At 37.2% G+C, this 22,351-nt stretch overlaps 1 protein-coding gene and 1 pseudogene across 1 annotated transcript in view; both read right to left on the minus strand.

The window, feature by feature from the left end:
• Nucleotides 1–19,351, minus strand: part of LOC145788550 (uncharacterized) — a 30,014-nt gene extending 10,663 nt beyond the window's left edge. Inside the window, exons 1-10 of the mRNA XM_082600310.1 lie at nt 19,199–19,351; nt 12,898–13,051; nt 6,142–6,290; nt 5,775–5,847; nt 4,094–4,252; nt 3,590–3,705; nt 2,508–2,746; nt 1,918–2,059; nt 1,550–1,663; nt 497–682 (exon numbers count right to left, since the gene is read on the minus strand). Of these exons, the coding sequence (XP_082456436.1) occupies nt 497–682; nt 1,550–1,663; nt 1,918–2,059; nt 2,508–2,746; nt 3,590–3,705; nt 4,094–4,252; nt 5,775–5,847; nt 6,142–6,290; nt 12,898–13,051; nt 19,199–19,351 (1,485 nt within the window). The remainder of the gene's footprint in view (nt 1–496; nt 683–1,549; nt 1,664–1,917; nt 2,060–2,507; nt 2,747–3,589; nt 3,706–4,093; nt 4,253–5,774; nt 5,848–6,141; nt 6,291–12,897; nt 13,052–19,198) is intronic.
• LOC145765729 (U6 spliceosomal RNA) lies at nt 15,195–15,292 on the minus strand (annotated as a pseudogene).
• Nucleotides 19,352–22,351: the final 3,000 nt, after the last annotated feature.

The following is a 22,351-nucleotide window of genomic DNA, read 5'->3' on the forward strand; positions in this document are numbered from 1 at the left end:
CGACGACAAAATTGCGAGTGGGTCACAATAAGCAAAGATGATTGACTGAAGATGAATGACAAACGCAAATTGCACAAGTTGTTCTTCATTCGTTTTCAACATTTGGCGGCATCCAAAATAGAATGACTGGTCTGCAGACGTTGAATCAATATAAAAATGACTTATTTTGCTGTTTGGAGATTTGTCGCAGAGGTTTTACATCATTGCGTTGATTGAGCCTTTCAAAATGAGTAATTTTTCACGATGAAATTGGCAAACCAAAGCAAACACGTAAATTCAAACAAACCTTTCTGAAATAAAACTTTTTACTCTTATTTCAATTACAACTATTAAAATTCTAACACTGTTTATCTGCTCTTTCCATCGTCATATTGACCGATAAAAGCTTTAACATGGTCCTAGATTTAACAAAGAAAAATAGTTTTTTTCTTTACCGCTTTTTCTTTGTTAAATCTATGACCTCGTTAAAGTTTTTACTTTAAATAGACCAGCTTACCGAAGTTCTATTCACAGTGAAGAGATGCACGCTGTACACGGGATCGTTGACTGCTTTCAAAGGGGCATCAGGAAACTTTCCAACAAATCGTTTGTTGTAGACATGGCTGTCAAACCAATGCATGCAATTCATGGTCCAATCAAGATCTGTACTTGAAGACGCACTCAAGCAAGCAGCTGGTTCAACCTACAAAACAAAAATTACGATGATCAAAACGTAATAAAATCATGGCGCATCCCAGAGCAAAATCCGTTCTTTTTACATTGATTCAACGTATGCACACTGTAAGTAAAAAACGGACGGTGTCGCTAGCTCGGATAAGTCCGACTTCCAATTTCAGGTCGATACGCCAACGAAAAACTTTGGAAAACTTAATTGCTGGATTTCTTACGAAGTTGGAAGGGAAAGTCTATCGGAGTTATGTGCGGCCTGCAATATTGTACGCAGCGAGACATGGGTGCTTAGAGAGGAGTGAACCTGTAAATCCGAGAACGGAAAGGGCAATGTGTGTGGTAAAAACCAGGAGGGAGAAAAAGACTGAAGAACTGATGGATACGCTAGAAATGAAGGAGACTATTGAACAACGCCAGGGCCAACGAAGTAAGATAGTATGAACATGTACTAAAGAGGGAGGAAGGAAGTTTTCTTCGAATAGCTTTGACTTTGAAGGTGGATGGGAAAAGGAAACAAGGACGTCTAAAAAGAACATGGAAAAAACAAGTGAAGAATGAGGCAGACAAAGTCAGACTAAAGGAAGGAGATGCAATGGATAGAATGAAATGGAAAATAGGAGTGAAGGCAATTGCTGCAAGGAAAGAGTCGGCCACCCCCGCTAGTGGGGACACAACCGAATTTGGATGATGGTGATTCAAAACAATGTTGAAAACTTATTGGACACCAAACATGCGTAAGAATAATTACGCTGCGGCAACATAATACTGTCACAGCGAAGTAAAACTGAGTACAAAAACTGTAACAATATTAGACCGGCAGAAAAATATTGCATACGTAAAGATAATAACCACACAATAAATACTGGACCAATCTCCGTACCCCATGTAGAGAACACTGGATCGACATCTTTGGAATATTCGCAAAATGAGGTACAATTGTTCGTAAACTATCTTCTTCGACCACAGTGTGGTTTCCATAGTCAATGTACATGATCTAAACAATGAAAGAATGTAACGGAAGGAAAAAATTGACACCTTAAATAAACGACCAATTATGAATGAGGCAATGAGCTTGTGCTTTTTCTGTTATTTTTCTTGTGTAAAAAAATATTATGCTACCACATAAGTGGACATTTTTATCGCAGAAACAAATAGGCAAAATTTTTTTTTTAAGGGAATACGTCTAAAAATGCATAAAAAAAATGACAAAGGACAAAACTGACAAATGATGAACAACACTGTACTCACTTCATACTTGCCATCTTTTAATTTGCCAATTATCTTTGCTCGATACCAGAACTGATCGGTGAACAGAGAAACACAAATTGTTCCCACTTTTGGGCTAACAGTGAAACGCAACTTGGACGTCCAATCCTTTGAATACATCACACTGCAAAAGATATCGGACAAGTTACAGCCCAGACAGCAAAATCAGTCACTTTTACATTAATTCAACGACTGCGGACGTTAAATCAATGTAAAAATGATGGGACTTGTTTTCTGGGAGAGAAGCGCAACATGAAGCAATCGTAGCAAAGTGAGAGCCAAATTTATTTTTAAAGAATTACATTCTTATCCCAGAAAGAGAAAGCATCACGCCTCAGTCAGATGGTCGAGTTTTCAAAACATCAAGTCTTCCACGTTTCTAAATGATTCAAGTTAAAAATAGCCCGCTTGAACGTTTAGACATTAGACAAGTGTCATAAGAAAATTTCTTTCCAATCCCTTTACTTGGCCAACTTCCCAAATGAGCCAAACAGGTTTTTAACTAAATCAACTTCACTTTAATAAACTTTGGTCAAGTCATCCCGCGACCCGCATCGAATCCAGGCACTCACTTAATTGCTTGTTGCATTTCCACAACCTGATCGTGGCACTCAACCGGTTGGACGCTGAAGTGTTTCGGATTTTTGACATCTGTCACCAACAATTCTACTTTCTTCCCACGTTGGATATTGTGCAACAAAAGAAGATCTACTTCGCTGCTTTGTACCAACATGTCGGAAAATGATTCAAACATATTTTCACTCGACGGCAGAGATGGATGGTTTTCGTGATGCAATGGAAAGAATATTGACTGAAAATGAAGGTTGACTACGTTCATAACTTGCTATAGGTATAAGTCTAAGCCTTATTACAAATTCAGATTTCGCACGGTTTAAGCTATATAGGGGCGGAAGAGCAGGGCGACCATGCTCCACCTATTGGTTACATGAGTAGGCGCTCATTGCTTTCCTACAATCCCTCTTCCTGCCTCAATCATACTTGCAATCGTTTCTATCTTGTATATATTTTTTTATTTATTGAGTCTGAATTGATTTAGTGAGTAGGGATAAAAAGCTGAATTTTTGTACACAATTATGATTCTTAATAACGATTACACTTAAATCCGAATTTTAAATACAGCGCAGAGTTGGCCTGGCGTATCTCTAGCTTGCTTTACCGATACTGAAACCAAACATAAAGGCAAATGGTCTCCAGAAACAACGGCTCCCGGCACGCAGCAAAAAGCGACAATCAGAGGCGAAATGTCTTGGTAGTCAGGCAAGCCACGTCACGTAGATAGAACACAGGAACAACGCAAATTCACCGTTTACAAAATTCATCACAATTTTACAATTATAATCAAGATGGCAATTGACCCGCCAGAACACCTACATTAACTATTCATTCATATCAGCAGAGGTTGATTTAAAGAAAAAGAGACTGACTTGCCAGCTGAGCAGTGAGCAGGTATGAGAAGCATTGAAGCAAGCCCCCAAACGCTGCATACTCTGAAATTTTACCACAGCAACAAAACCAGTTCAGAGCAAAATTAGCAAAACGAGACAAAAACTACACAAGGACAGTGCTTTAAAGCTACGTTATACGTATAAGGGGCTTGTTGCCAGCCCACCAACGACATTTCACATCCACCCACCTCAGAAGAAGGGCTAGATGACATATCCGTTCTTGATGTCTTTGCTGAACTGACACGTTGTGTAAGAGGTGATGATTGTGAGACAAAGGTATTTTTTTCTGAATATGGTGGTAAATCTGCAAGCGGGTGTTCAAAACATCAATTCTCACATGCCACAAAGCAATTAATTAAACGTACCTGTTGTGGTTAATTAAACGTACCATAACTACTCGTATTTAGTGGCGGTGTCCAAAAATGAGATATTTGGTCAATTTACGGTTGTTTAAAGTGAACGCTTAACACCATTGCATGGTAGGAAGGCTTAGTCTTCTGCCAAAATCGGAAATTATACAACAATTACAATAAAAAAAAATAGCAGAACTGGAACATATTCGTAACATTTCGATTAAAAAAACGATTGATTAAATGCAACAATCTGTAGTCAGGATGACGTTTGTCATCAGTGACATAAATGGTCAACGATGCAAAATAAAATAGTACTGCTAAACCAGGACGGCGCCTTACCGTAATCGAAACGATTCGACGTGGAAGGTACCAGTTTGTCGGCGGATGATGACGTAGTAGATGAAGTGGCCGATTGCGATGACGCAGACACCACTACCGGTACTGGTGATGAATTGATACAACTTAAGCGTCCATCGACTGCTGGTTGTGTAGTGGATTCTAAAAGCATAAAGCACAAACTAGATTATAACAACAGCGTTAAATAAAACTTGGTGCAGATACTGGTAAGTTCATATTGTATTTTAAGATTTAAAGCTTTCATGTACCAGTTGTCAACACTTTTCTGGTTTTTCCTGAAATAAGTTTGAGCTACTGTATTTATTATAATATAACAAATTTAACGTTTGAATTATGTAACAACCACCGAAGATGGGTAAGCCAAAACAGCGAATCCAAGTGTAAAGTCATCCGAAAAATTCAAAATCCAGTCGGGTAACAAGATTTGGCTTAACACTAACAGGCGGGAGTTACACTAAGCCTGCTGTGTTTTTGATTACTTGAGCATTGTGCAACAATTGTTTTCCATAAGAGTGCAATGATCATCACAAGATATTCAAGATAAACGTAAAAGGCTGCACTTTTCGTCTTTCTAAATCAAGTCACATCAAAATCTTATTTTGACTTGAGTTTTGAAGCTTTGGTAAAATGTGACCGAAATGAGCAGATTTGCAAAATTATAAATGAGATCAAAATTATACCATTATCACATGAATTTCAGGTGCGATTTAATATAATCCTTAATAACCTTTTAGGCAGATTTGTTGAAATATGTTACAAGTAGACCAATCTGGTTGAAGTGGAATTCAGGTCCTTTAGTTTAAAGTAATGTTGACTTCTGATTTTGAAAAACCAAAAAAATTCTAATGGAAAACACACGGGTCAATGCAGTTCACACCCTTACAGGGAGAAGATACACAATATGACAGAAACAAGACTAATCGTGCAAGGACCGGATGGACTGAACATATCTAGTTGTCATGAGTTCCTGAATTCAGCTTTCAGGCGAGAAAAATGCATTCGTTATTTAAAAGTTAAATACAAAAACAGCTCTATTGCCAAAGCAAAACCGAAAGCAAAGAAAATCTCAAAATAAGCTTTTCTTAAATTCATTGATTGAACCTTTATCCTCGGACTTTTAAAGCTTCTTGCAAAGCTTAATCCTGTCAGTTTGGCATCCATATAGAGGCTTTGAATCACTGACGCAGGCCCGGTCACCGAGATTGACAGAGTAAAGTTTCCGATTCTTGAAGTCTTGCTGCGGGAAATTATTCCATCGATTAGATCCGCTGATTCGTTCCACCAGTCACGCGCTAACTGAGCTATCGGGCGGACGACTCAATTAAACATTAATAGCACTTTACTCGAATATCTAGAGCCAAGTAATTAAAACTATGTATTTGTTTGAGTTTGTCCAGAATCTCTTTCGTTTCGATATGCAGAGCTAACTGCCAGCAATTCATGATCCACATTCTAAAAATCCGGCACTGACACTTTTGCCTTGTTTGTAATCATTTTGTTTCACTGCACAATAAATTTATCTATTTTATGATTTTTCCCTATTTCTCTTTTTAAATAAAACTCTATGAACAGGATTCCGCGTTCTGGATTCAGTTGAACTAATCTAAAACTAGTTAAGTTGAGTCAACTATTGGAAAATTTCAAAGATACCCTCTGAACCTACCTGCAGGCAAACACAAATCCGTAGTGGAACTGTTATTTGATGACTCATAAATTTCAACATTCGTCTTTACCTCCTGAAATACATTCAGACATTGTGAACTGCGCAGAAACAAAGAAATTGCCATACTGTTTCCCTTTCATTCTACAACACAGAGCATACAAATTTCCAACAATCAACGTGAGAATGAAAAAGAACTTCGGGAGAATTGAGAGCAGAATTGTTTGGTGGTGGTAACTAGGCTGCTACATTTAATTTATAATACCAAGGCAACAGAGTTGTTAAATTTTAGATGTAGATGTAGGTGAGATTTTGAATGCCAAGTGAGATTACATTGTTTTTACAAAGTATAAAGCTTAACCACACATACTGGTTCTGGTGATGGAAAAATCGGGGAATATTTTCTTGAAGATGAACACTCTGGTGAGGAGTCTTCAGCGACATGGTTTGCACACTCTGGAGAGGAGTCTTCAGCGACATGATTTGCATCTGATATTGGTAATTTGGGTTCAGATTCATCTGCAAAACAAAAACTGTTTTTTTGTATCAAACAAAACAATGTACCATGCAAGTTTTAAATCGTTGTTGAAGTTCACATGTTCATTACTAAGTTCCTTTCTGATAATTAAGATTGAGTACAATGCATGTTCACTGTCATGAGCAGCTCATTCCTGCATTTTCAGAGTTAGGTGTTGTCCATTTTGTAATGTTAGATGTCCAAGTCTTTGTTGGTATACCTTTGCTTTATGTTGTTTTGTTACTGATATAATAAACTACCTAACTATATTTATGAGGGCTACAAGGATGATTGCCTTGTTTCCTTTTTGCAAGTTGCATTTTTTTTTTCAATTTTACAATGTGATTATGAATACGTAACATGTAATAAATAATTGATTGGTGTTTATTTTGTCGCGAGTATAAATAACACACATTCATTAAAGCTAAGTCAAATAAAACAAACCATCATGCAGAATGCTGCGAAGTGACCTGCAAGGTTTTGTAGTCAAGCAGCCACCCTCAACAAAAGAAAAGGTAACAAATCAAACATAAAAGAAGGACGGTAATCAAAAAAGCGAAGCAAAAAAATTGAAACATAAGTTTACAGTATAGTTGCTTCGTTGCTTGAATGAACACAATACGCATCAACTAATAAGAGATCTACAGTACATAGACCCGGAGCCATCAACATTAGTAATACAACAGTAGAAGATTTATATTATGCTTTTTAAATGAATTAGGTGAATTTTTTCTCATTTCCAACGGGATTGAGTTCCAAATTGCCAAATAAAACAAGTTGCTGTTGATTTCTGTATAGAAGCTGTCGATGAATTTAAGTATATAAAACTTTTAAGTTACCGGTAGACAATTCGGTTTCTGAAACACATAAGTTTAAAAATTCTTAAATTGGTGTAATTGAATAATACCAGTACAATATAAAAATATTTTACCAGCTTTCAGTCCAATTACCTTTTTGGGGTTCGAAATTTTACAACTTGTAAATGTGTGATAATCACTACGTAACACAATTTAATTCTTTTTGTGTGTCTGTATGATTTTCAAGCGCTGATTCCAAAAATGTTATCAGTTTTTTTCTATCATCCATCGTTTTCAAGTTACGTCGATTTCAATTTTATATGATTTTTCAAATACTGCAGACTTTTTATGCAATTATGGTTGCTATGATCTGTGTCTGTCAGCATTACCATGTTGTAACTCGGCGTCTTATTTGCTTGAAGAACTGACTGGGCACGTGGCAATGTTAAATCTAGCAGCAAAATGCTTTTATTTCTTTTACATGGAATCTGCGGCAGCTGTCGATCTAATGTTGAAGGATGGCAGAATGGGTTCTGGAAAAGTTATTCCATTTGCAGTTCCAAAAGTTTGAGCAGACGAAATCGGTTAATAGTATACTGCTAAAACGTATCAATCGTTTATTTGAATCAAAACCTGAAATCCCAAACCAAATCCAATCTGATGTTAAGTAAAAACATCGGTTAAGCGCATACCGCTTAAAAGAAAAAGTCGGATAAAAGCATCAGGATTTGCTTCTAGTTTGCATACTTCATTCATTTAATCGTATAATTATACCCGTTAGCGAATAAAAGAATGTCTCTTTTTTGCTTCGCATTATTGTCTGCAATGTTCAAAGGCGAAATGAAACAAAGGTGAGACAAACGCATGCGCTCAAAACAAAGACAAGCGTCTGTAATCCCAGGCCATAATCTTATGTGCTAGACATCGCACTACAAAGAACCAATTTTCGCATAGCCGGGCTTCATTAAAACAGAAGAGCACACAAAAGGAATAATCACACTAAAGAAGTTTAAATGCTTTTGATGTCATCCGTCGGCGACTGGCCTTCCAAGGAATGGACATGGACAAATTATTTCGGCTTAAGAGGGAAGTGTTGGAAAGCATGTCCAAAAGTTTTTACCAGAAAACTTTGGAGAATTTTTTTTAAATTGCTGAAAAAAAGTAGCCTACTGTTGTGAAATGCTGTGCATAATTTCATTTGTGCAGTTTCGTTCAGTTGAAGAACATTGCAAATTAATTATTTTACCAGACAGCGCAAAAGACTCGAAAAAAAAACTTTGCGATTTCAAAACAATGTGTGTGAGCCGTGTTTTTCTACCATACCAGTATTTTCGTAGGCCACGATCCATACTCAAAACTACACAGCTGGTACGAGCTAAAAATAGCACCCTTGAATCAAAAACGTCAAAGTTCGCGTTGTGACGTCACAGAGATCGGTGAGATTAAAAGAAGTCCGATTGCCGCAGTTTGCACAAAAATGCTTTGATCATAAGTGCTCAGCCAAGTCAGCAAAGCTGGTCTTTTTTTACATTGTTTTAACGTCTGCAGATGATAAATCAATGTAAAAAGGACCAGTTTTGCTGGCTGGAACATACAGCATAGTGTTATGTAACACAGAACTAGTAAACTCTTTAAAGTTTAACCAGAATTGTAAACAGTTGTAGGAAGCATCAGTTGTAATGTGCGTTGCAGCCTAGTCAGCACAGACATCTTCCCAACAATTACGCCCATTCACAATAAACCTTTTTTTTAGTAAATTGGTTAAACGAATCAATCGTATCAAAACGTCTGGCAAATAGGTGATTCGATTAACCGATTTCGTCTGGTACCTGCAAAATCATTATGATGCTTTTGCATAATAAACATGTCGAAGTATCGCAAAACTAGCGGAAGAAAAACTATGACACATTCAAGTACATCCTCATTCATTGCACCTGTTCCTCACAGTTCAGCCTGACCAGATCCAAATCCACCATCAAATGTTAGTTTTTTCTGTGAATTACTAACAGATATTTTATATGTTCTGAAACTGGATTCAATTATTCTTTCTTATATGCTGTGTACTTATTCTTCATTATTTAAGATAGAAAATTAATGTACTTCAGTGAAGACTTAGCAACAAGCAAAAACGCAGGCACTGATGCAGAATATCCACCAACAAGCTCAAAACCTCATTTTCTATCTAAAAAAATTGGATGAATTGATAGGTAGGCCTAATCTGGATTTTAAAAAACCTGGATTTAGAGTTATTGCAATTCAGGCTAAATGAGTGAAATCTGCTTGTTGAGGACTTCAGAGTACTGCTTACAGAAATAGGAACTTGAAATAGATCATGATCCTACTCACTGGCATTACAGTTCTACCAAAAGTCTCAAAGCAGTGTTACTTCACAATGGCAACATAATTATCTGTCAATTTTTAGAGATGGGCAAAATAGAATAATTAGCTATTCTAGAATACTGAAACCGAATATAGAATACAGATATCTATTCTAGAATAATTGACCGTTTTTACCATCAACACATTTTAATGATTTTACAAAAACAATGAACATCACAAAATTGCTTATTGCAATGTAACAAATTTAGGCTTTTTAAATGTTCACCAGTCAAACGGGATCTCATCTTGGTGGCAGTTTGAGCGATATATCGAATTAAAATTTTTAATACCGTACGATATCTTTTCAATATCGATATTTATTTCAATTTCGTTCGATGTTGTAACTATCACAGCCCCAACTCGTAACTGCAAACCTTTACAAAAACGTTGCCGAGGCCAAACGGCAAAAGTTGAAATTGCTTCAGGCAATTGCTTCGAACGTTTATTACGAAAAAAATTGTACCAAAACATGTAAAACGAAAAGCGAAAAATATACTAGAACAGTCCATCACGACCACACTGTTTGATTTGTTGTGATGTAATAATGCCAAAAGTAGCGATAAAGCGAGCAACACGATACGCACGCTGTTATGGTAATTCACGGTAAATAACTCACTGGGAGGAAAAGTAAGTTAATTTTGGGTTGATTCAACGTTCGAGTCAGCACAAATCGATTTAATTTTCCTGGCTGGTTATATTGCGTAACAACAATGCCCAAAAAAGAAATTTACGTTTGTTTTACATTAATTCGACATCTAGCGACGTTGAGTTATCATAAAATAACGTTAATTGCTCAACCAGGTACCGGTAACAAATTAATAGCTCCCTGCGAGATTACGTATGCAATAACATAGTTTCGGCACAATTGGGATACTGCGAGCAACACAAAGTCTATTTGATAAAGAACTAGCTGTCAGAATCAGAATCATCAGATGCTACATATCGAAAGATGAGATTGTCGCGTCATCACTGGAATCAGACACATCAAGAGGCTCATCGCTTGGCTGTAAATCTACACTGTCTTCGCCGTTCGCAATGAAGCGTCCAAGTTTTGCGGCTTTCGTGCTTTGATAGGCCTACCCAATACCCATCCACACGCCTCTTTCGCAGAGCTCCATCAGGGTATTGACTAAGGAACAAATCTATGGCTGTAGCATAACGACTGGCAGGAATGACTAACCCTAACCTTACAAGCGCTCGTGTGGCCTCGGCATTTTTATTGCCGACGCTAATTTCAAAGACTGAGAAACTCTATTCTTAATTAGAACAAAAATATCGAAATATCGAGTATTTTTTCAAGTATCGTATCGTTTAATTTGTTTTTTTCAATATCGCCCAAAACTAGTGGCAGTTAAACCTGCACTTGAAAAACATCTCTCTGAAGAAGCAGATGTGGCAGTTACACAAAAATATTGCGCTTGACAAGAAAGATCTCTTTAATGCGAACAACGATACTCGTACATTTTTCCTATGCCGGATTGCACTAAATCGATAAACAATTCTACTTTCGCTGCAGCGAATTCGTTGTGACCAGACGGAGCGGTACGGAGTCGATCGTTAAAACGGTTTCAATTATCCGACTTCATATGCATTTTGAAACCGGTTAGGCTTCACAACCGGTTATTCTATATTCGGTATTCTATTTTGCCCATCCTAGTCAATTCCACTTGCATATTCAACACAGATGAAAGAAAATGAAAATGTCTCAGTTTAAGTGATTTAAGTTTGTGGTAACTATAAAATGTTAGCATTTTTGCTTGGTCTCCAGAGTGGTTAAACCAAATAATCTTGCTTTTTTGTGCTTGTGGAGTAGTAGAGCTGACGGTCAGCTCTATGAGAAAATTCATCGGCCGACAAGGGAAAACTATCTCCAGAAATGTACATTACTAGGGAGCACCTTCTAAGCCGGGAAAAACATTTACTGCAACCAGTTAATATCAACTGAGGTTTGGTAAAACAGTTTGTAAAAGCTTTGGATTTTCAAAGACAAGTTTTTCAAGAAATTGGCTCAATGTTTCCCAGACCATCAGTTGGCAAAACAAAAGGAGGAATATTTGTGGGTTTCCAGATAAACACAATGCTAATGTGTAAAAGCTTGGAAGAAAGAATGAATGAAACAGAAAAGGAAGAGTGGCAAGCATCTCAAGGAGTAGTTGATGGAGTTTTGATAAATAAAAGAGACCAAAATTACAAAGAGTTGGTGGAAAAACAAATCAAATGTTACCAAAACATGGCTTGTCTCATGTCTGTAAAACTTTATTGTTTATGTTCTCATATGGATATTTCCAAGAAAATCTTCGTGACTTCAATGAGGAACATGGTGAGAGATTTCACCAGAATATTAAGCCAATAGAAAAACGATGTAAAGGTCGCTGGGACAATGTAATGCTGGGAGACCACATTTGGTCTTTGGTAAGGCAAGATAGGAGTGGTCATAAAAGAAGAGCTTGCTCAAAAGTACATTTTAATTGATTTAAATCATTTACTATTTGAAAAAACTATGTTATGTTTATCTTCAAGCCTTCTTCATGAACTTAAACTGGCGTTTGCGTTCAATAAACCAAACGGAATCTTGATGTGGAGTTGAAATCTACTGCAGGAGTATAACACAATTTGCTAATTACAGCTACATCAGATGAAACAAAAAAATTGAATATCTCAAAAAGTAATAATGGTACGAAAAAAACAACTGAATTTTTAAACTCACCACACAAAAATACATCAAAAAACTAAATTTGTGTTACAAAGTGTATGTAATGTACCTGTGGATACAAAATAATTTTCTCCCAACCATATTTTCTGTGGACCATCACCACAAAATTAAAAACCGAAGGTACAACACCTGGTGACCTGGTTATTCACTTTACCAGGAAAGAAATGCATTAAAAATATAATTACGTAGATTCTCTCATTTCTAAAGACACACAGTCGACTCGACTTAATTCGGACACCGCATAACCCGTACAACCGCTTTATTCGACCAAAATGCTAGGGAACGAAACAAAAGTAAAATTTGCATGTAAAAAATTCCCGTTAATTTGGACAATTCTTCGCTTAATTCGGACACAGGTTCATGGCTTAGTATTGCATTTGAAGAATTACTGTACTATTTTAACCTTATATAATATATGTGTGTTACACAATAATATATTAGTTGAATCGCTTGGTATCGAAATACTGTACAATACAACTAACCTGAAGGTATAATTCTTGTGCGTTTTATGCGATCAGTGCCAATTACTGCAGTATACCGTAGCGCAGCTGCAATTCATTTATTACGCAACAGTACAGTATTTTTAAGGCGTTGTCTGCCTTTACGCATGACCATGAAACCAAAAGTGAGCGGAACGAAAGTGTCCGAATTAAGCGGAGTCGACTGTATATACATTTATACAACAAAGCCATAACATAGGCCTAGCTAGGTGTTATTTACCATCTGATGCATCGGAATCAGCAGAATAACACATGAGGCTTAGATCAAACAAGTCACTGTTGCATTGTTCCAACTGTGTTCCAACATCAAAAACTTGTTTAAGAAATCGGTCTTCATCAGTTTCTGCCATAAGCCTTGCAGCATTCTCAAAGGTCTGAAATATAAACGTTAAGTGATAAATTTGTTAACTTATCTGGTAGTACCGGTACCAGTTACATTTTCTTTCCATATTATCTTGATGTAGGACAGGGCCGTGTTGACCACCCCCCAGCCGGGAAAGCTCAAGATTGTTTGGGGGCCCACTCATTTTGGTCAGGTTAGTGTTTTTTGACTGTTTAAAAAAGAATAAAAGCTGCTACAGAAGTTCGATTCAATAGCTTAAATCATGCAAGGTCGTATTACTGCTTCCCAACGGCTGGAGACCCGCCTCTATCTAGGGGCCCACTCATAATTAGTTCAGGCAGCGTTTTTCGACTTGTTATTTTATGTGCAACATTTCATATGTAATTTTTTTTTCATTTTAGCAAAATTTTCTTTCTCGCTTAACAACATTTTATTCACCTAGCCAGTGTTGTTGGGCATACATAGTTTTGAGTCTGCTACTATTCGGTGAGTTCCTTACCTCTAACCCTAAAACGGCAATGATAATTAGGCTACGGTAACCAATAATTTAAAAAAAAATGAAAAAATCCCCCGTTAAGGGATCGGACTCACCGAAACGGCCTATTCCGCATAGTTTTAGAAGGAGATAAGCTACACTATAAACAGGATACAAAGTTTTCAAGAAATATATCATTGAGATCCTTTTGTGGTCGTGAAGATTTTTTTGGAAATGACAAGCTAACTTAAATTTTAAACCAATCCTTCTATAAAAATCCCATTTTAATTTGATGAATTTGGTTTCACACAGAACGACCTATGGTTATTGGTTACCATACAAAGTCTACATCAAGATAAGACAAAAACATTATTGCTCTAAAAATGCCTAAAAAGTGACCGAAACAAGATTATATTTGAAGAATTTTCTTGGGGGCAAGCCTCCCACACCTCCTTTCATGCTTTACTTTTTTAAACATTTAAGTTCTACATTGTTGATTTATTTTACAAATTTTATATTGTTAAAACTCTGGTTCCTCCCAAACTTCTTTCCAGATCGGATGTCAGATGTCAGCATATTTACAATTTTTTTCTAATTTACTAGTTTACTCTTTGCTGAAATAATGAGTGCGAAAACTTTTCCTACTGAATCGAAAAATTTACAGCTTTAAAGTGCCTCTGACAGATAGATAAATTCGCTAAATTTACCTAAGATACCAAAAAGATGACACTAACAAACTTCCCTGACCAGCAAATCGTAAAAAATACCAACAGGCTTCTAAGTTACATGCTTGCAAACTTTCGTTGACTTTTGGCGAATCTGGCACTCATTCAATTGCGAAAATAAAAACGGCAACACCGCTGTGACGTCACCATAAGTGGAAAGGATACATTCTTTCTCTGTGGGGGTCTGCTACTATTCGGTGAGTCCGATTCGGTGAGTTTCTATCTTCTAACCCTAACTCTAAAACGGCAATGATAATTAGGCTACGGTACCCGATAATTTAAAAAAAAAATTGAAAAAATCCCCCGTTAAAGGATCGAACTCACCGAATCGGACTCACCGAAACGGGCCATTCCGCTGTGTGGTGACTTGGTAAGTTATAGTACGACTAACTGCAAAACGTGAACGTGTGGGACTCTGTTGGTCTAAAGCAGGGGTCACCAAATGGCGGCCCGCGGGCAGCATGCGGCCCACCACGCTGTATCGCTGCGGCCCGCGGAAGGCATCAGCATACAAGTATAACCCAAAATACTTTTCTTGAGGAGTTAAAGAGCACGAAGGCAAAAAATACTTTTCGGGAAGCATATTTTAGCTTTGCATACGACTCCACCGACCGACCAATCAAATTATAGTTCTAGGTGGGGGTTGCTTAAAGTTATACCAATGCAATGTCCAGCCACACTGTCCCAGTAGTTGATTAAAACGTCTGTTTTCTAATTTCTAAATTGTCTGTGAGCATAGGGTTGCTTATTTTAACTTTGCAAATGTCATTTAAACACTAGTGTGCGTTTCACCGTTATTGTGTTTCACGAGCAGTGTTCTCTTTATGCAAGTTTTTGTTGGCAAAATAGGTCGGTGTGCCAACTCAATTTATAATAAATTGGCAAAATATTATATATAAATTTAAAGACTTTTTCTGATTGTATTATGAAAATATTTAGCTTAGTAGGCTAGGCCTACTGCAAAATTTATTTTTTTTAATATGGAACGCTTTACGATTTTGCGTGTCATCCTTGCGCAGGGGCCATGCTAATCTTCTATGTATCGTTCCAATTTTAGTAAATGTGTATGTACTGCCGAAGCAAGTACTGCAAAATGTTGTTAATCAACAAATTCTTGCCACGCTGATAAGCACCGCAAGTGACAGTTGTCTATAATAAAAGAAAAACGGTTTTATAAACTCTCACAAAAAGGATGAAAAACCAACTCATTGCTTTATTAGAGGGAAGACTGTTCATGAATTACGATAGAATTACAATTTTTCGGTGATTTCCACAAGCGTTTGTTTTATGGTGCCTGGTTTCTTTTTCCCTGTGATTGGAGCCTATTTTCCCTGATATGTTTGCAGGTCACTATTGTTGCCTGTATTGCAATGTGTCAAACATTTCTTTGTTTACTGAAATTGTTAATTGCAAGATATCTTTTGTGAAGCGAAGTGACAACACCACTCTTGCTTGGCGATGAATATTCTGATGAAACCGCTCGCCTCGCTATAAGTGCGCAAAACAAGTGGCCTCGTTTATTAGGCATTGTTAAAAACGTCAAAAGTGTTGTAAAAGCAGCTTGGCCTGGCAGTAGCGTTGTTCGATTAATTTTGTTGCTGCGGTATTCTAACATAAATATGAACAACTTGTAACGCTGGATACTGGGTACGAAATGCGTTCTTTTCTAGCATGAGAGTCAACCTACTTAACATTTTATTAGTGCGGCCCGCCACAGCTCTCCTTAGTGCCAAAGTGGCCCGTATGCAAAAAAGGTTGGTGACCCCTGGTCTAAAGCATGTGCAAAATAAGAATTACCGAAATGAAAAAGTCAACTTATTATTACTATCAGGTTTAGATCAAATGGGTTGAGTTTATTTTTATCAAACAGCATCTCAATTCAATTGAAATTGCAGTTTCGTAGGGCTACAATTTTGATAATTTTTTTAGTTGTCCTAATCTGGCTATAGCCATTTGCAGTGCAACAACAGTATCTCACAAACAGTACACTTAATTTATGGTTGAGGTAATGCCTCCAAATTGCTGTTTATGTGACAGTGTCAGTAATAAAGACTGTGTGCTATCTTTTCATGCTTTCTCACAAAACAAGGTGCTGAGAAAACAATGATCAACGTTTTCTTCAAGTGTTCGAAAGTGGAATTGGCGATACAAAACTAGTCGTAGGTCTATATGTTGTCTTCACTTCACTGAAGATGATTTTGTTATGATGGTGCGTTTGCCACAACCAGCACTCTAGCTGGTGCGTTTGCCACAAGTGCGAGTCTATGCCCCAGCCCAATGAATGTGTATGTTGCCATAAAGTGCCACGAACGAAAGAGTATTTGAAGACGCATCTAGTTGTTACAAATTTGACCGATTTTGAGGCACACTTACATTCTGCAGTTATGAGGACCTTTTTTTATGAGAAGCAGGAAGAACTGGAGAAAAACCAATAAACCGAAAGAAGAAAGCGGAGACATTTCAAACGAGTTTACAAGGATGCTACAATAGGCTAAGAATACCCTAAACCAGTGATTCCCAACCGCGGCTCTTAGAGCCGCATGCGGCTCCAAACTAGCCTTCTTGCGGCTCTCATTGACCCCTGAAAATCCCGCAAAAAATATAAAAACTCTATTTGTAATAATTAGGCGATTATTTTTTGACTTGTCAAAATTGTTTACGAAGTCAAAATTGTTAACAAACTGCATTGTCGTGGTGTCGTAGAGGTTGCACTGTCAGTGAACTTTTCATCTTACACCTTGTAGCCTACTTTATACTGTTGTGAATGGCCCACTGGAACTCTAAAACAAAACCAGCCCATTGTCTTCTTATTGTGAATCATAAACCATTAAGTGAAATAATTAGGTTGATATAGTGTGATGCTCAACACACCTCAAAACGTGTAAAAATTTTGGTAGGTCCTATAAAACAGACTGAGAAAAGCAGTAAGTTATTGCCGCTATAAAACTGTGATAGTATAATATTATAATCAGCCATTCGCTTAAGTTTTAGTATATTCAGCTAAAAATTATGTCAGAGCAGCCTTCAAAAAAAGCACGTACTCTTCAGCAGGAGAATCGGGTCTTTCAAAGCGCTTGGGAAGAAAAGTATTTTCAAATTGAGGTAGACAACAAAGCGCATTGCCTTCTATGTCTTGTGGTGATAAGTAGTGTAAAAATTTTTAACATTGAGAGGCAGTACAAAACTCATTCTACAAAATATGATGGCTACCAAGGAGAATCAAGGAAAAGAAAGTTGGAATCTCTTAAGTTGGCACGGAATAAGCAAATATGTTCAAGGTTAGTAATAAATCTGAAGGAAAACGCAGCTTGCAGGTGGTGTTACAACACATTTCCCAACGCTATCTGACCATCGAACCAATGGATCATTTGAAGCATACAGCAGACTCATCAGTAACTTGCTTGATGAGTTCAACCGCCGCATCAACGGAATGAATTTATTTTGCCAATGATGAAGATGTTTGAAAATCCTATTGCAGTTAATGTGGCTACTGCTTCTGATAATTTTCAGTTGGAGTTGCTAGACATGCAGTCAGATATCGAGCTCAAACAATTATTTCAAAGTGAAGACCTACTTGAATTTTGGAGTCGAGTTCCAGAGGGAAAGTATCCCAACTTGAAAACCAATGCCCAGAAAAACGCCTCTGTACTTGGATCAACTTACGTATGTGAAGCACTTTTCAGCAAAATGATCAGAATCAAAACTAAATATCGCAATCGGTTGACCGATGACCACCTCAAGCAGCTGCTGCATCCTCTGCAATTGCGCCTCGCTTTGACAAACTTGGCTCAAAGCCAATGCCAAGTTGGACATTAAATTGATCTGTGTTATTTTTCTTGTTAGTGTTATTATTCGTTGGTACATGCTTTCATGCTTTAATATTTTCGTTATAATTGCTTGAGTGTTTTCATGCGGCTCCATACGTACTCTGAAGTTTGAAACTCGGCCCCAACACCAAAAAAGGTTGGGAACCACTGCCCTAAACGCTAAAGAATGCACATTAAAAGAAGTGATTTTATTTCCTTGCAGGCAGTATCGGTTATTTGCCTACTTGCTTGTATTGGAGTGGATACGTACAAGGTAATGCTCTCAGAAGCAACAATCGGATTGTGCTGCTGTCATGCATTGTTTGGCGAATCCGAAACAATTTTCCTAGTCCAATTGGCCGTTACACAGGATTTCAATGGCCAAATGAAGGCATATGATGAGAGAGTGAAAGAAATTTTATTTATTTATGAATAGTGAATATGAATGATGATTCGTACAATTTTTTCATTTTTCACTTCAAGTATATTTTAGGTTTTGTAGGAACATATCCAGTATATACAGTTTTATTAACTGCAAAAACAATAAATCTTTGAAAAAAGCAACCGCTTGTACCAACTCTGACTAAACTGTGATCCACCGATTACATCTAGAAAACATTTGTTTTATTCGTCGCTAACGATGCCCACTTAGGATGACGTCACACCACCAAAGTCGTCCCAGAGCAGTGAAATATGGAGTTTCGCCTGTGGTGGCGCTGCATAGCCGTCGTTTGATATAAATTACGCCCTAACCAGTCGAGCTTCGAGGTTAAGAATAAAAATTTCGCTAAGCATAATTCAGCGCTAGGAAATGCTTAAAAAAGTTACTAAACTTGGATCCAACCTGTCAGGGGCACTTTAACCGAACGCTTTTTTGTCCTATTTTTAAGATCCACCACTAAACATAGAGGCCCACTAGGGGATTTTGGGGGCCTAAGATGGTGCTAACATGGCCCTGATGTACGGCACTTTCTCAATCAGACATTTTGTTTCTACTACATTAAACAATGATAACTGTGTCACATTACTGACAAGACATTGTCATTCATTTAATCAAACCACCAGAAACACTACAAAAACTTTTTTTTCTTTTAAGATAGATATTAAAATGTATATAGTTTTTAGCACACACAGTGCAAATAAAACTAACGACTTGAAAATGCTTGAACTACCTTTGCAACCACATCATCTAATCTCTGTTTGAAGGCAGCAAGGGTGTCATCATATGTAGCTTTTGCACTGTCCACTTTATCTTTTAGCCATTTTCGTTTAAACTCCACTGTTTTGGCTTTTGCTTTAGGCTTCAAAGAACGTTTTGAATTCATTTTATGCACTTAAACCAGGTTGACATACATATAATACAAATCCTACAAAACATTATAGGTTAATGATCAAAAAAGTCTCAATTAAATTACATTCACAGTCTTGTATCCATCACCACTATGTAGTAACTGAATCACGCTTCATAAGGAAGCATAAAGGCAGAATACGCGGGTGCAACCTAGTTCAAACCCTGAAAAGTTCGTACCATGAAAAGATCAAGAGAAAAATTTAAAAAAGCCGAAATCGCTGTTCGGAGTTTCCGCAAACAAACAAACTGAAAAAAATACAACAAAGCCGAAGTCGCTGATCGCAGTTTCCGTTTTTCCGCAGTTTCCGCAAACATTTTTAAATTTTCGATAATGATCCTAAGAGTTTGCCCAAGTCGCTGATCGCAGTTTCCGCAAACATTTTAAAAGGGTTAGGGTTAGGAAAAGATCGAGAGAAAAAATTAAAACAGCCAAAGTCACTGATCGGAGTTTCCGCAAACAAAAAAATTGAAAAGATCAAGAGAAAAAATAGAACAAAGCCTAAGTCGCTGATCGCAGTTTCCGTTTTTCCGCAGTTTCCGTTTTTTTGCAAACATTTAAAAATTTCCGGAAATGATTCTAAAAGTTTGCCGAAGTCGCTGATCGCAGTTTCCGCAAACATTTTAAAATTTTCGGTAATGATCCTGAGAGTTTTTGTTTGTTTGCGGAAACTGCAATCAGCGACTTCAGCTTTGTGCTATTTTTTCTCTTGATTGTTTCAGAGGGAAAATTTTAAAATGTTTGCGGAAACTGCGATCAGCGACTTCAACTTTTTTTTAATTTTTTCTCTTGATCTTTTTAGGGTACGAACTAGGTTGCATCCGAATACGCAAAGTATTTTAAGGCAAAAACAGCAGACTTTATAAACTGCAAGTTAGCAAGTATAGAAGGCTTCTATTAGAAGCATTTAAGAATCTATACTATGCCAAGGTGGTTATCCGGTACTTTAATAACACATAGTGGCAGTCAACTGCACAGTATTCTGGAGACTGATCGACTATCACTCTGGTTAGCTTAGTTGCAAACTGGTGTAGGCCACTCTGGATCTAACCAGTAATAAATATCGAGTTTATCTGTTTAACACAATATTCATTATTCAACCATACCATTAAACACACAATGTTTATGTACAATTAAACAACACAAGAAAATCGGGTATACTGTAAAATTGAAAAGTCTGTGAACAAAGCTAATTAACATCATTTTTCCAAGGGGTGCTTCGCCCCCTCCTAGTTACGGGCCTAGGTGTAAACCACATTAACAACACCAAGCTGTGAACCAGTCGACAACAGTACTCCATTTAGAATAAGAACTCCCAATAAAACACTTCTTTCATAAATCACAGTTTGCATTTCTTAAATTCTTTCACAATCTCAGATTCTCGACTCTCACATTGCAATGCTGCCCTACACCGGAAAATAAATTTCGCTACAGCCTGAATTTCTTACAAGTTTTTATCTTACAACGTTGTTTGATAGCCTAATGATATCGCGTTTTTATCCCATTCTTTTCTGAAAGCTGCCAGAAGCATCTGCAAAAATAATTCATTTCAACATAATTTTCAGAAAAATAGAGTTTTTGAAATTTCGTGGTGCACTTTCATTATTTATGGTTTAAAAAAAAGTAGAATTGCTCACAAAGTGATAGTGTCATGCAAAACACATCAATGTCGAGGAACACAAAGCCAGGGATATCTAAAGAAGGGGATACGAAGGCTTTTATTACGTCTGACAATAGAAGAGCTTTTGTTTATTGTAAATAATCTGTGTTTATCGTAAAATGACAATTGGCACCGATAGTAGTTTCATAAATCTTGTTATGATAACTTGCATTGCGCTATTAGCATCAGGCCTGGATATTCACAGCATGCTCATGGTTGCTTGTTAATTCAACTCCTCATATACTTGCTTTACATCTAGCCTACTGCAAACTGCAAAGGCTTTGTTTAAAAAAAACAGCTTACTGGTAACTTTTCAACTGTCTTTGTAGACAAGTATTCTTTGAATATGCTCTACGTAACATTTGCTAACTGTCTTCTGTAGCTCATTGTACCAGCTGCACTACAAAACTTTCTACGATTTTAGAAAGAACCACATTGTTTAAAGCACTGCAAGTTACCGCCCTGGTAGTGTCATGAGAATAAGGCAATCGCTGCGAGCCTTTATATCCCCTTCTCTACATATCCCTGCACAAAGCCGACAACACATGGGATGAGGTTTCGTAGGGAAAAGTGATTGAGGTCTGGATTGAGGCTTGCACCGAAAACTTGGTAAAACTTCCTTTGAGAGGAGGAAGACCTTTTTGATGATCTCGCCAGTTTTGTTGGAAAAAAAGACCGCTAAAACTTGGTTAAAAGGAATGAGGAGTCTACCTCAAATGCTGATGAGCAAGAATCAGAAATCATTGAAAAACAATTTTATGTGATGTGTTGATTCAAATAAACATGTTGTTACTTGTTAGTAGGCTAAATCCATCATGCAATTCTGTCTTTTTCTACCTCCAGTGGCTTAATTGTCCGAATCAATTATGCAAGCAACACAGATCAACTGCAAGAAAACAAAGTATGCTAAAGAAAGGTAAAGAACGTTGATCTTGTCAAAGAAAGAAAGAATTCTTGTCACTCGCCCACAGTCGACTTGAACTAAGGAATGACCTGATTTTGTATAACAAGCAGACAATTCAATTAAATTTTATTTTTCATTACTGGCGCTAACATGTAGAGAATGATAGCCGAAAGTTAACACACAAATTTGGCACCAACAACAGAAAAACAAGACAAAACCAAACAAATATGAATCGATAAAATATTATCTTAAAAGATTGAGTTAGTTTCTTCTAGCTTTCTTCCTGCTTGCACACCTCGCAAACCCAAAAATCTGGAGAAGAGCTTTAGTAGTTGCGATCCCTAAGCCTCACAAACCACAAAAGGACCCACGGAGCAGGGTTGTCAGTTAGTCTTTGAGAAAAAGAGCCAAA

Source organism: Aplidium turbinatum, chromosome 2, assembly GCF_918807975.1.
Source record: "Aplidium turbinatum chromosome 2, kaAplTurb1.1, whole genome shotgun sequence".
Classification (NCBI taxonomy): Eukaryota; Metazoa; Chordata; class Ascidiacea; order Aplousobranchia; family Polyclinidae; genus Aplidium; species Aplidium turbinatum.